The 15270-nt window shown below is 44.4% G+C and overlaps 2 protein-coding genes across 14 annotated transcripts in view; one reads left to right on the forward strand and one right to left on the reverse strand.

The window, feature by feature from the left end:
* The window catches only part of HIVEP2 (HIVEP zinc finger 2), a 136676-nt gene extending 127175 nt beyond the window's left edge, over positions 1–9501 (reverse strand). For 10 of the 13 annotated variants that reach the window (XM_039707385.1, XM_039707391.1, XM_039707392.1 and 7 more), the window contains exon 1: positions 8403–9501. The gene's annotated coding sequence lies outside the window, so the exon portion shown is untranslated. Of the gene's footprint in view, positions 1–5880; positions 6023–6061; positions 6342–8402 lie in introns of those variants that run through there. The other 3 variants (XM_039707383.1, XM_039707376.1, XM_039707377.1) reach the window with 2 other exon arrangements.
* On the forward strand, positions 7422–13637 carry LOC120501303. The gene is made up of 2 exons (XM_039707394.1): positions 7422–8128; positions 12465–13637. Exons 1-2 carry the CDS (start codon positions 7561–7563, stop codon positions 12554–12556), a joined length of 660 nt encoding a protein of 219 aa, XP_039563328.1. The 5' UTR covers positions 7422–7560; the 3' UTR covers positions 12557–13637.
* The last annotated feature ends 1633 nt before the right edge of the window (positions 13638–15270 follow it).

Below are 15270 nucleotides of genomic sequence, written 5' to 3' on the forward strand. Positions count from 1 at the left end.
CCATGGAGGGTTTGGGTCTATCAGCCTTGCACAAGGAAATCTGCACAACCCAGAAGCAAAACAAGCATTTCCAAGGTGACATGTAAACACATCCTGTCCTTGCTCCAAAAGAAAAATTTGGAAGACCTGATAAGTTTCCATTCACTTCTCTATTAATTTCTCACCTCTCCTTCAAGCCTGTTCACAGGTAATGAACAGAGTGGTTAATTTTTTTCCATTAAGAGATCACTAATTTAATAGAATCAAAGAACAACTATATGAGCTGAGCTAAAAAACAAAGGAGAGAAAATGAATGTATGTCATCCTTTTGCCACCCTACATTTCACAGACCAAAGTCCTGTCAGACCAAAGAAAGGTGCTATCATACTACTGTGTATCAGCCCCAATTTACAGCCTTACTTGTTTAGAAAAAAAATAGCTGACTCAAAATTGCCCTACTAATTACTCCAAATCATGTAGTAGTTTTACTAATGCATGGCTGACTATAAAGTTCTTCACCAATAATTAACATTACTCACTACAATAAATTGGGTCAAAGATGAGCACAATCTGTGTATTTAATTAGTAATTAGGTAAATCAGAGATTAAAAATATATGACATATCAAACATGACTGGACCAACTTCACCGTCCTCTTGATCCCAATGTTTTCCACCAACTGCAGAGGTAGCAACACTGTATTTGGTATCAGTCTAAAACAAATACCTTTCAGTCAGTTTTTATTTCACTAACATCATTTCCTCCTAAGCGTATTATATAAACGACTCCTACCCTTACACTTACCACAAATTTCTTCAGATGTATCAGTAACATCTTGCTAAGCCTGTATGAAAATTCAACTGTACCTCACAAATTAAATACATGTAGCTTATCCATTATTTAAACCTTAAGAAATCAAATATTCTAGCCAAGCAGCTCTGTGAAAATATTCACTAACTTTTAAAGGGATTTTTCTACTATTGCAGGACCAAGCATAAAATAATGGAACAGACTGCAAGTTTTGTTTGACATAAATTTACTATGAATGTTGGAAGAAATTAAATTCACATAGCTTTGAAGAGATTTTAAAGCAAAATCTCTTTACTCAAAGAGCCTAGTATTACAGCCTCACCTGGTGATCAAAACAGATTATCATATCAAGGCAGCAGGAAGATGTCCAACTTTATAGTCTCATAGTTGACAGTTTAATCCTATTTTTACCAGACTGTAGAAACTTTCATTGACTTACACAGGACGAGGAATTTGGCTGTAGGAGTCTATGAATGTCCTGCCAAAGATAAATGCCTTTTTCACTAAAGAACTATTTTACTTCAGACAAATGCACTTAAAAGGCTTTTCATAAACAGTTTCAGAAATTGCATTCATAAACATAAATAGTTTTCAATGGGAAAAAGTCAAAAATTGTCCATTTCTATTGTTACAGAAGACCATGCATTGTACTTGATTTTCTTTTCTAAAACACTAACAAAGCAGTTTCAGAAATTCAGCTCTCAAGATGAATCAGTGTTTCACAGGTGTCACACAGGACTCAGCTGAACACTGTCAGCGTGCAGAGGTGTCAGTGAGCCACGGGCCTGCACGATGCTCTAGGGCGTCTCTTTCGTTGCTAAGGCTTGTGCAGAAAGAAAGAAAATCACATCCAGTCCTCAGAAAAACTGACAACAGTTAAGAGCAAATAAGAATATTATTTTTCAGCTAACTGAACTATTTATTTTAGCTGTCTTTGAGAGACAAGCAACATAAAACTCCACATACTTCTAGAACTTTTGTAAGCACACTACACACAAAATGAGCTACACTGACCTGTGAAGACTGGTAATAGATGCCAGCAACTTACGTCTCTGTTGAATACTGATTTTGGTCTAAACTGAATAGTTTCTGCTCTAACTAAATAGTGTCAAGTCTTGTTGTCAAGGAAGGGTAACCTCGGTTGTTATTTCATACTATTCTTTCTTGACACTACACATGTTTTGTTTTAATGCAAGCCACAAACACAAAATACATAAATACAGAGAACTGGGACATTTATCTTACTTAAAAAACAAAAATGACAAAAAAAACATGCCAACATGTAAAAAAACCCTACTGTCTAATAAGACTAATTTTGATAACCCTGATCCTTTGCCATTCGATTTTTTTAAACTTAGAGCTCCTTTCTGCCTAAGCACAGATGTTGGTCAATGGAAAACTTGCTCAATAAATAATATTATTTCAACTAAATCCTCTGATGCATCATATCATACATTGTGCAGTTACAATTTTCTTTCAGTTTTTGACACTTCTTTAGCAATACTATTCTCCGTAGCCACAAAAGTGTAAACTTCACCATAAATTACAGAAAACAACTTGGAATTTTTCTGCTCATTTTTTTGAGTATTTTCTTATGAAGAGGGTCAAACTCTATTTTATTGCTTTTAAAATGTCACCTGACACTGTAATATCAATTCCCATTCGCTCCTCTAGTTTTCACTGTTCTATTAAACTGAACTATATATGCAAATTACCTAACTGCTTTTCTTTGTAAGGAATTTCCAATAACTACCTGAAAGAGAAACTTTCTGTAGCAGTGAAACCTTGAATTTCTCCTGTACGACACAACAGGAGTTAAGCTAAGCCTTTCAAAAAAGACTGCACATTCTTTTCCCCGCCTTTTTTGCACCTTACATAAATCAAAGATTTTAGCCAGAGCTACAGCAGTTTATTACAAGTTACTTCAGTTGCAATTAAGTGAACTTTCTAATTTAAAAACAGATGTATTCTTTACTATTCTTTTTTTGAGTGTGCAGGATCAAATTTCTTGTACATGAGTTGCATTTTTCAGACTCTGTAAGTGCATTAGGGCAGAACTATCGACTATCAGAAAAAGAAAAAAAATAAAAAAACAAGAAAATAATTTTCTGTAAAAGACAAATTGAGATGCAACAAAACAAACCCATGTGTACATGAAGTGGCCATAAACTCACTACCTACTACATTATTACATTACCTGTGGTTACCATGTCATACTTAGAAGGAACTTTTCTGCTGAGACCAACTGACAGCGATAGAATGTGCATAAACAAACCCAAAAAAAGGGGATATTATCACTATACAAACTGGCCATATCAGAATAACCATGTGCCAGGGGAATTTACATCAGATAATTAAATCCATATTTATGCACGGCATTACTTCCAGAAAACCACTCAAGTGGTAGGTACACTTTTGGGTAGGTATGCCCTGAGACTCCCATCCAGAGAAAGTGAAGGGGGGAAAAAGCATGCACAGGTTTTTGCTTATTCAAGTAAAAGGCGATATCCAGGTTCAAAAAACAGTAAAAGAGACATATATATATATATATATATATATACACCCTGTCACACAGGAAACAGAGTGACCATTCTGCAGATGCACAGAATGTCCCTGAAAGACAAATAAATCCACAATACTTCCTTGGAGCAAGAAGGAGCTTTTATGTTTAGACCATATCAATGACGGTAAGAATTTAATCACAAGACAATAAAAAAAGGCAAGCAATTCCTGACAAATAAAATTGCATATGGTACTTGAATGTCTTATTCTTACACTGGGGATTTTGAAACACTGTATAAGATTGTTCCCCCTACCTACATCCTCCCCCACCTTTTCCACACTCATAGCTTTGGAAAGAGAGTTCTCAGGGACAAACCTTACTGAGGACAACCTACTACAAATCAGTAGGGAGGGTAAAGCCAATTGTTTAATCTGTGAACAAAGCAGAATGGTGAAATAAAACATCCATGGTACCTCCCACTTGCTATTTCTGTAAAAAGAAAAAAAGTTTTAAAAACCCCAGATTTTTCCAGACATTAACATATTTTTTAATTTCACTAATGATTTCTTGAAGTCTAAACAGGGGTTTGCTACTTGGTTGTCATGGAAAATCTTCTAATATTTCTATTTACAGTGAATTTTTTCTCTCAGGCTGACAGACCAGCATTTTCACAAGTCCTAATTTCACTTGAGAATTAAAAATATGGCTGCAATGAACTGCTTTTTAATATTTTCTGTTGAAATAGGGGAGTCATTACAAGTCTTACAAAAATTTTTAAGCACCCAGTAGAGAAAGAAGGCTGTACAAAGCTGCTATTTCGTATCAGAATGGCACATTCAAGCCGCACAACCAGCTTGAAACTTTCATTGTTCTATCATAATTCTGTGCTGCTTTATTTAAATGTAGCATCCCAAATTGATGACTGAATATGTGAAAAATACCATTCTCTATTTTCCATCTAGCTTACACTTCCCCTTGCTGTTTCTTCATTTCTTTAGCAACTGATAGATAGTCTATTGAAGGGAAACAAAAAAACCCAAAATACTCAACCAAACAAAAAAAAATCCAACAAACAAATGGTTAAACTACAGAAGAAAGACAAATAACTTCAAAAATATGTAATCTGTAGCATACTACTTCAGAGATGCTGTTTAAGAAATCTTGAGAAAAAATAACGTGCCTCTTTAAAAAAAAAAGAATTTTTAAAGCAGTTTCCTCGTAACTTATCAGACCTTTTTCAAATACCAAAGGTATGCAGCCTCTGCACTCAACACTCCTGTTCAACTCCCAAAAGTATTAACAATTAACTCTTCCTGAAGCCTTTAACCTGTAAGAATAATAATAATTATGCACTCCTCCTGCTTGGAGGACCAATAATTTAAAACCACATACTGACAGTCTGAGGTAAAACAGATAAAACATTTTCTCTTTACCCTGTGTGAAGACCACTGACATGAAGAACCAACTTTTCATGGGCCTGATCTGTGATGGGACTGAGGAAGTCAGTACTCAGCTCTGGTGATTTACCTGCAATCCTTAGGCAGAATCAACTACAAGCAGGTAGTACTTGCTGAGCTGTACAGATAACTATCAATATAACCAACCACAGCTTATTATAAACCCCACCACACTCAAATTTGAAGGATGGCAAGCCATATTTCATAACCCAAGTCATATTACTGTGACTTATACATCACTATGACTTGTATACAGGAATACTCTTAAATAGCAAGCATTCCTCTCTTTGATGGGTAAGTATTGCAGTATTTCACTAAGTAAACCACTTCTGCCAGGCACACAGCTCCTATATTCCCACTACCTTACCCAATATGGTTAAATTACAAAAGCAGTAACAGTAACTGCCCCTGCTGTTGACCAAAAATGATGAGCAGAGGGACATACAAAATGGTACTCGCTACTTTCACTTCTGTTTAAATCCAATTCACCTTTATTCTTTTTTAAAAAGCTCCTAAATAAATAAGCAAAGAAATTTGGCAAAATGCTCCATGAGAAATGTCCTGCTTTAGAAACGTCCAGCTTAGTTACAAACATGCAGACCAGGGTCATAAATTTGCTCACACAACTGAATACAGCCAATGGTATTAGAAATAGTTAAAAGTCAAAAAAGAATAGCCTTGTAGGGTGCCACCACATAAACTAAACATGATATACTGCCAAACACTCAAGTAGACACATGTACCATTATTCAGCAAGGACCACATGAATGCATATGGCTCTCTGTTTTGTCTTCATAGTAACAAGAAGGTTTGTAAACAGATCTCACATATGAGGCAATCTAGTCACTTGAGAATCTAATAATCTGCCTTTATAAAGAAGCATTCTGCACTGTTGCCACACAATTGGACTTAGATACACAATTAAAAGTCCTCTACATTTGTGTTTTGGGACAAGTGCTGCTCAATTCTATCCTAATCCACAGCAGTGAGGTTTTAAGAAGTCACTTCAGTCAGGACACATAGAACTGCTATGCCCAACAGCCACTGGAAAATAACATCAACACAACAGATACAAAACATTAAAAATGCGGATTATTCAATCAACAAAAGTAATAACACACTGATTTCGTACCGTATCACTGCTGCCTTTGCACAGCTGAAAACCACAGGAATCTTCAATACTTTTGCAGATGACAGTAGTGACTTCTTAAAAATCACATGAAAAACCCTCTCAGCCTATTCTATAACATTTAATTTTTTGAGAAATGAGACAAAGCAAAAAAAAAAAAAAATAAGTTTCAGATAATCCATACCTGAAGTTTCAGAAACATCTCCTGAGTGGAAGGATCAAGATAGATTTAACAGCTAAGTATAAATAAATATAAACCCCAGGATACACTGCATCTATCTAAATATGCCCACGTGCCTCAAATCCAACAGGCAGAGACTCTCCTATCTTTGAAAAACAGATGCACTTTTTCAGCACGTCTGTATATCATCTTCACTATCAAAATATTGAGGATTCCACACCGTGTCCTGATAACCTGAGGATCAAATTCCTCTGGTAGTCAGTGGTAATCCACAACAACAACAGAACTTAAACCTGGGCCCACTGAATTTGTACCTCGTTAGACCAGTAGTTCTTTAATCTAGTAATTACTCCAATTAGCCGGTGTCCCCAGAACTCCTGCCGATGACGACCGGAGCCCCCTTGCGCTGGGAGCTGCACGAACACAGCTCCGGGAAGCACAGGAATACAGACCTCGCCAGCAATGCTTCTCCTCTGCCACCCTGACCACTTTGTTTACTTCTTTCGTAATAGCTCTCAGTATAAATTCATTAGAAGAAAAAAAAAATAAAGTGACACCCTTGACTAAGTCAGCAAAAAACGTTTAGTGCCCCCTCTATTATTTAATAATACAAACCCAGACAGATTCAATATTAAAGTAGGCTTCACTTTAAAATGAGACTCAAGAGAAACTATTTAGCTAAATATTTCTGCTGAAACTCATTAGTATTTCGATTACTTTAGTTCAAAAAGGTTTTTAAGAATTATTGCTTTAAAAACCGAAACACTTTAGTGTTTCAGCAGAAGTTTCATTTCTGCAACTATCATATTAAAAAAAAAATAAAAAAAAAATAAGAGTTTGACCATTAGTGCCAACTAATACGAAAAACAGAACCCTTTTCCGGGAAATTAAGCTCTGAGGAGGTTTATCGTTGTCCCGGGGCGAGCCCCGGCCGCCTGCCCACGGAGACAAGATGTGCTGGCCGGCGGCCGGCCGGGACCCCGGGCCAGGCGTGCTGGGGCGGCGGGGCCTCCCATCGGCTTCCCCACCCGCGGCCGGAGTTCTTGGGGACACCGCCACCCTCCGTCCCCTCCGCCCCGGGCTCCCTCTCACGAGGGGAAGGCCGTGCGGCGGCGCGCCAGCCCCGGGCAGGAAGGTCGGGGCGGGCTGCGGGGCATGACCCGGGATAACCCGGGGCTTTCCCCCGCCTCCCCCGCGCCGCTTGACCCCGGCGGCGGGGACACGGCGGGGACGCGGCGGGGCAGCTCGCCGCCCCTGCCCGCCTCCCGGCGTGCGGTGCTCTATCCTATGCCACAGCCTATGCGACAGGCGCGGATGTGCCGCTTACATAATCCCCGCCGGCCGCACACGTACCCCGCATTACATAAGGGATCGTGCCCCCGCCGGCCCCCGCGGCAGCCCCGCCGGCGGGCGGGGGGACCGAGGGAGGGAGAAAGGGAGGGACCCGGCGGCGGCCCCGGCCGAGCCCCTCGTTAACCCCCTTCCTGTGGCGTTTACACGTCATGGAACATTCCCGGAACGGGCCAACGTCCCACCCACTTCAGGGAACAGTCACCGCGGCGCAGCGCGCACACGCACTCCCGCACACGCACCCCGGCGCGGTGCGGGTGTCCCCGCACACACACGCGCGCTTCCCCCGCGTCCGGCACCCCCGCGGGGCCGCGCTGGCAGCCGGGGCACATCCCCTCCCTGCGCTACTCCGGCGCCCTGCCCTCCGCCGCGCCGGGTGGCCCCGGGCGCCCCCCCTGCCCCGGTGCCCCCCCATCGGCTCCCGGGGCGCCGGAGGCCGCGATGAGTGCCCCGTCGGGTCGGCCCCCCCGCGGGCGCCTCTCCCCGGCGGTGACCATGCCCATTCCCCGCCGCAGGAGGGGATTACGCAAGGCAGCCTTCTCCTCATCTGCATACACTTACAAGCCGGGTATTCCCCACATTTCCTAACGGCGTGTCACCGACAAAGGCCTGTCCCCGCCGTGTCCCCCTCCTGCGCCGGCTCAGCGGGAAGGGCCGCCGGCCGTGGTGCCCCGGGGACGGTGCCGGTGCCTGCCAGCGCCCGGAGCCGCCGCCACAGAGGTGACTTACCGGTCCGGCGGTTTTACAGCCCCGCCGGCTTCCCCCGCCGGCGCCCTCCCGCCGCCTTGCCCTCCATTTACCCCCGCAGCCCCGGGCGGCGCTCGGAGCGCCGGCACAGACCCCGCGCTCCGCGGAGCGCCCTGCCCGCCGCGGCCCGAGCCCAGCCCCGCACCCGAGCCCCGCGCCCCGGCGCGGCTGTCAGCTGGTGCCGGTGACAGGGAGCGAGCGGCGGGCAGGGAGGAGGGGGCTGCCCGCAGCAGCCGGTGCTGCTCACCTGGGAAATCACCGAGGAGGAAGGAGGGAAGCCCTCCCGGTGCCCTTGTTGTTGTTGTTGTTGCTGCTGCTGCTGCTGATCCCGCCGGTAGCTCGTGTTGCTCCTTTGCTAAGGGCTCGCCCGGAGTGAGGCGGCTCGCGGTGCTTCTTTATATATAAAGACAGACAGAGATATTCCAGCGGCCAAGGGGCGCCCGCTTCACGCGTTTATCTTAAGGCAGGTCATTCCTCTCCCTCTTTTTGGAAAGGCTCATCACCATCTCCCTGACAGTGGCGGAGGGGCTGGTGTTGCACGGGGGAGAGGCGGAGGCCCGGGAGCCGCAGCCCGCCCTGGCCGCGGCGGGAGGGAGCGCTCCGCGCTGCAGGCGGCTCCGCCGGGCTATTCCTGGCACCACTTCCCAGAACAGAAGTTACGGGGCGGCGAGCGCGCAGCGAGCGCGGGGAGCGCGCCGCCCGTGACGTCACCGGGTCCCCCCGCGCGGCGGCGGGAGCGCTCCGGGCGCGGTGCTGGGCGCTGCCCGCCCTGGGAGCTGCGCGGGGCGGGAGCCGCGGGAGCTCCTCGCCGGGAAGGCAGGGCCTCGCAGGGCGAAGCCGCGGCCTCTCCCCGCCGGCGGAGATCGCCGCTCCCCTCCCCCTCCCCGCCGAGGGAACTCCCAGGAGAGCCAGTCCCGACTTGCCGTGCGCAAGCCGCGCGTCCTCCCGGCCTGAGAATTTCCTCTGAGGACGCGGGATCCTCCTGCCCCCTCCCCTCCCTCCGCTTCCTTTCTCTCCCTCCCCCGGCCCCTCCACCCCCTCGCTCTCGCCTGGCCGAGATCACGTTATCTGTCAAGGAGAACAATGCACCGCCGGGGCTCCCCGTGCCGGCCGCCGGCCCCGGCTTCGCAGCCGTAGCCGGATCTCCCCGGGGCGGGGACCACCCCGACCCTCGCTCACCCCTCAGCGCGGGGCCCCGGAGGGCAGGGAGCCCGCCGCGCCGCCCCGGGCTGTGCCGCAGACAGACGCATTTATTGCAACACCCGCTCGCCGTCCGCGCCGCGGCCGAGCGGAGCGGAGCGCCGGCCCCGGGAGCGACCCGCGCCGGGTAACGGGGCTCGCACCCCCCGCCGCCGCTCACGGGGAGCAGCGCCCGGCCCCGGGGCAGGGCGGCGCTGCAGGGGAAATGCCCTCCCGGCCGGGCGAGGCGGTGCCCGTGCTTCCTTGAGACATCCCACCGCCCTTCCGCGGTGGTCGGGAACGCACCACGGGTTTTCGGAACCTTCGCCGAAGCGGGACCCGGCCTTGGTCTCGCACCGACACACGCCCCGGGTCCTGCCGCTCACACGGTCTTTGAGTTAGTTAAGCCTGAGCGCGATTCCGGGGAACGGTGTTTGTATTCCTGAGATTTGCCACGGCTGCTCGGAGTGAAGCTCAACCGGCTGGGTCCCTCTCCCGGCCGCTCCGGCAGTGCGGGGGTCCCCTGCCTGGCCTCGCCTGGTTTGGCTTTGCCGTGGCACCCGCGCCCGCTGGGTTTTTGACAGCATGTCTTCACCTACTTTTCAGAGTAAATTTTCTTTTGGGGAATCCATTCAGCCCCGTTTACAGGCTACTGGAAGTTGATTCGAAGTGATGCCAACTCGCAGCACCGTCACGGTGACATCGAAAGTCATACTTGGCATCTGAGATTATTCTTTTGACTGAAATCAAGAAAAAAATCGGTCTCATGGATGAAAAGGAAAAAGTTTATACATAAATCCTGAAAACAATGGTTCTTATGACAGATGCCAGAGTAAATAAAACCATTATTTCATAATTTTAGTAACTAAGAATTTTAAATTGTTCCTGCATATTTTAGAGACTAATAACAATTCAGTGCTCAGAGCTTGCAATACAGGGACACAGAAGGGCATAGAATGTATTAATAAAAATCTTTTCATGCTACTGTGGTCCTTGGCCCCTGTTAATTTTGGTGATCTCTGAGTCAGATTCCTAGTGCTTCATTTTGCTCAATCCAGGAGGTGCAGGAGAGTCTTGGGAATTCTTGGGGTTTCCCTCAAGTTATATAAGCACAATATCATGTGACCATAATTTAATGATAAATTATTACTTATTTTACAAATAAGGCTTGCTCCTACAAGCATGTTCTATGCTGAGAGGGCTGAACAAAGAGGGTTTTGCTCTTGTTGGGTCTGTGAGCATGTCTGTTTTCTTGATCTTGGTGTAAGTGATACTGTCATTCCTGACACTGAGTATTATTTGACTGGAATTATTCTGTCTGAGCAAACATATTGACTTTGGGCTTGTGATCTTTATTTGATGTCATGTCAGAATAAGTCAATGGGAGTGCTTAGGATTTGTTTCAAAATGAGGTTTTCCCATCCTGCTGTTTTCTACAACAGCAGCATTTACCTCTGCCCCCAGATTATGGCTGCCAGTGCCTTCCCCTCTGAGAGGCTGCAGACTCCTGACCAGCACCTTTGACTTCTTTGTGTATGCCCAGGGTTGTCATCCTGTCTCCTCCCTCTCGCAAGAATTCAGAAGTTCATTTTTACTGTCCAGCCCACAGAAGGTACTGCAACAAGACTCAGTGTCCAAAATAGGAATTTATTTACAATCAGTCTCAAAGCAAAGTAAAAAATGCTTCTCCATAATGCCTTTCAAAATAAGGGTCTTTTTCCAATTACATTGGTTACCTCAAGAAGCTATACTGTGTGTGCTTTCCCACATTCTCTTAGTATTGCACCATCTGAGCCACAGCCATTTCCTTCACTGTGGCTCTACAAGGTATGTGCTGGAGCTACAACTCTTCAGCACTTTGGTGCTTCCAGGAGTGAGAGAGTGAAGCTATACCTGTGCTCAGAGACCCTCACTGTTCTACAAAATTTGTCTGGCTCAAGTCCCAGAGCAGGTTTTGACAAGCTGCACAACTTGCAGCTGCAAGGGTCCTTAGCTTGGAGGAGACTTCCCCAGGCAAAGAGGCACAGAGATCCTCCCAGGGCTCCTTCAGCCCTCTCCCTGTTTGTGCACACTGTAGGGGAGTGGGTGTAACTGAGTACAGACTGACCCTTCATCCCCCACTGATGCTCCTCTCCCCTCCCACGGGGAGCATGAGGCAGGAGCAGTGTGCCACAGGGGACTGCAGCTGGGATGCCAGGGTAGTTTTCCTCCCAGTGACTCCGCAGAGAGGCATCAGACGTCTGAATCATTTTCTCTCACCTACTCGTGGCAACAACATAACTTAATAGTGATGTCCTTGCTTCATACCATCCTATCATTTCCCTCTAGATTTTTTTTCTGTGTTTACACCCAGCATTTAATAAAACTATCACTTTAACAAAGAAGATAACTAAGGGAGCTCTCAGATGTAAGATTTACAGCTGTTATTTAAATATAGATTTTGCAGATTCATCAAAAAATAAGTAATTCTTGATGCTTGGAAAGCACCTTGGCCATCACAGCTGCAGCTCACAGCAAACACAACATACAGTGATAATATTCAGCAATAATGTTCACAGATTATTAAATGCTATAAATTATTCTGAAAATTTGGTTTAATCTCAGAGCACACAGAATCCATCAGTTTTGTAAACTGTGCTGCTCTCAAAGTAGATAGGAGAAAGCATTACATAATTTTTCTATAATAGTGCAATTGAATTGAAATGTTAAACAACCATTCATTCCTAAAATAGCTAATGATTTTAAAAGAATTCATCCTTTCTTAAGAAAAAAATTACTTTGTCTCCAAACCTGTACCCACAAGCTCATTACTATTCTTCACAAAGTTGTTACAGATAGAACTGCAGAAAAGGGATAATTCCTTTATATAAGGCATTGATACCTCTTTACTGTTTCACTGTGAGCAGTGTAAAGCAAAATGGACCAAATGTATCCAATTTTCTGAAAGTCTCAGAGGTTAGGAGTGCAAAACAAAATTAATGGTGTTATTTTGCTGTTTAGATCCTCTTTCTTAAGGTTTGATTAAATTAGAAAATCTATGTGAAACTGCCTGTGAATGGCTTTCCTCATCAATAAATACTAGAAGTTTCCTACCAATGATATTTAAAACATGTTGTCCTTATTTATACAGGAGCTTCCTGCCATACTTCTTCTCTCATTTTTCTGACCTGCTGTTTCTCTGCTCATCAGAGAGAGAAGGGCCCTGAGCTGGGTGCTGGATGATGAATGGCCTGTGAGAGTGAGGGTCCCAGCCACCAGACCCTGCCAAGGAGAGCCTGAGAGGGCACATCCAGTGGCTCTGGGGCCAGCAAGGACCGTGGGAAAGAAGGGAGACCCAGATGGATCAGAAGAATTGGCTAGAGTACTAAAAGGGCTGCGTTTGCCTCTGACTTTACTTAGGATGTCAAATGCATCACAAAATCCATTTGAAGAGCAGTACTAATTCAGGTAACTGATTTTTTATGTTAGGAGCTACCTACCTTCTACTGACCATCTCAAGCTCTTCATAGAGATAACTAGCAGCTATGAGTTTCACATATCATTTGGTCATTTAATACCATAAAATGCATTTCCAGCCACAGCATTCCACTTTCTCATTTCTACACATTGCTTTCCTTTTGCTCAAGTGCCATCTTATCGTATGAGAGAAAAAGACACTGCCATTTCACCCTCTCAACACCTCTTCCTATGTGTTCCTTGAATCCAGGCTGCTGTATCTTGTTTGTCTACTCTCCCACATAAACAAGGGTAATCTTTCCTCATAGGGGAGTGTGCCCATGACTCCTCCACAGAACACAAAGGAGTCACAGTGAAGCACTTCTTTATCCACAACAGCTCCAATCTCATACAGTATCAAATGGTGTGAAGGAGCACGAAGCCAAGGTGGTTAGCTTGAACAAGCCTGTGTGTAAATAACTCTGGCAGAGGGCCCAAAGGAAGGGGAGTCCTGTTTGCCTGGTAATGAACAAATGGCTGTATTTCCTGAAGGAAAAATATTTTTCTGCTATCTTGAGATTTCCTCACAAAAAAAAAAAATAGTTATTTTTTTCTAAATAAAGTATTTCCAGATGCAGAACTAACATGCTGTGTGCATCAACAACTTGATAACAACATGTCATCACTTGACCTTGGAAGAGGGTGAAAAAATGAAAAAGGCAGAATTTTCTGAAATTATGCCCTTTCATGGGAACATTTTTTTAAAGCCCATGAATCCTGGGAAAATTTTTTTTAAATAAAATTTGATTACTTTTACTCATTTTAATTTTTTTTCATAGCTAATTGACTAGCTGAATAGGAAAATCTATGCTGCTGACTAGAAACTCAGGCAAGGGATTATGTGCACTTCTCATGTGAGATAAATAAAGCTTGTAAGTTCTCTTTGCTTGCCCTTTTTAACATCACAACCCAATTAAGTTTTTTAAAAACTTTTAGGGATTTGGAAAAAATATTTTGCCTTGTTGACAAGTGGAACATGTTACTAAGCACTGGTTATTTCTCGTTAAATATAAAGTATTAGCTCCTGCAGGTTTTGTATACAGGACTCAATTCTCCCCCTCACCCTGCCCCATTTTTTATAGGAACAACTGAAGTAAGAGCCTGCCAAAAGCATGGCATGATTTAGCAACTTCTGAGTTATATATAACCTGAACTATTAAGTGACTTAATTTTCTAAAAGCTTGCCTATTTTTATTCCCATTAGCCCTGATAGCCTTTCATTTAGCATTCTTCTCAAACAGTCAACTCTTTTACATCATCTTCCTATTCAAAGAAACCTCCAGTGCTTCATGCATAGAGAATTTCATGTATGGGCTGGAGAGAGCAGAGGAGCAGACCACTCTTAACAGTGATTAGTGACATCTTGAAAACAGAGTAAAGATATCTCAAAATGGCAGGGAGCACTTTGGATGAGAAAAATTGCATTAACTAACTTGCAGCTATCTAGAATTTCACCACATTATCCTATCTCCATAACTCCTCTGGCACATGCCATGGGAACCTTCCTAACCACATTGGCTACCTTCCTGGTTTTGCATCCCTGGAATCTTCCCACAGGCAAGCGCCCCAAGCATCCTGCAAATACTTTCCTTCTCAACTGATTGAGAGGGAAGTGTGCCACCTACTGAAGGACCTCAGCCACTTTCTATATGTCTTGGACTTTCTTAAGTTCTCTCCCATTTCTGAACTTTCCAGGCCTTCACACTACTGATTTGAATTAGAAATTAGTCTTTGGTTTATGAAAGTTTGTAAACTCGGCAACTGGAAGGTCATGAATATGGACATGAGCAAATGTAATCCAGACTGGTTCCATATAATTCATGTGTAAGCAGCATAATTTGATAAATCATCTGCCTGAAAGCAGTTACTCCTACATTGCCACTTTTTGCCAGAAATGAGATAAATATCAAGAATTATCTCTACAAATATAAGAAAACACTAGATTTCTAGATAATTAGTAAAACACGCAGATGAGTTGGCAGTACTGACATGCATGGTATTTGCAGTTTAGGTGTTAGTTAGGCATTTTTAACTAATGAGTGAACAGCTTCACTGCCAGGCAGTAGCTGCCTCTGATGGTGGGTGCTCTTTGCTCAAAAAATCATTTGGTTGAACAAGCTCAAAGCAAACTTTATGCAGCTGTTGTCATAACTTGCTGTTTGACACACCTAGAGAGTGTCCTTTGGTTACCTGAGTCTCACACCACTGAGTTATTCATGCACACTAATGCATTATTTTGGCTACCAAAAACGTTGAAACAGATGTCAGTGTTGTTTCAAGTGTTTTAATAGTGGATAATAAATAAATAATTTAAGACCAATTTATTTTATAAATATCTATGAAACTGCTTAACTAAAAAATTTTAGGCATTGAGGTTCATCAGAGCCTTTCACTTTTGAGTCAGCAATGTAAATTCCGTTATGAGTATTACAGTAGATGAT

The sequence above is a fragment of the Passer montanus genome, unplaced genomic scaffold (genome assembly GCF_014805655.1).
Source record: "Passer montanus isolate IOZ18808 unplaced genomic scaffold, ASM1480565v1 scaffold2, whole genome shotgun sequence".
Lineage (NCBI taxonomy): Eukaryota > Metazoa > Chordata > Aves > Passeriformes > Passeridae > Passer > Passer montanus.

What these genes read in the sequence shown, in the direction of transcription:
- LOC120501303 (XM_039707394.1), top strand. Translation starts at nt 7,561, where the DNA reads ATGGAACATTCCCGGAACGGGCCAACGTCCCACCCACTTCAGGGAACA. An exon ending in CCGGAGCCGCCGCCACAGAG is followed by an intron (nt 8,129 to 12,464) that starts GTGACTTACCGG and finishes TTATTTATACAG; the next exon opens with GAGCTTCCTGCCATACTTCT.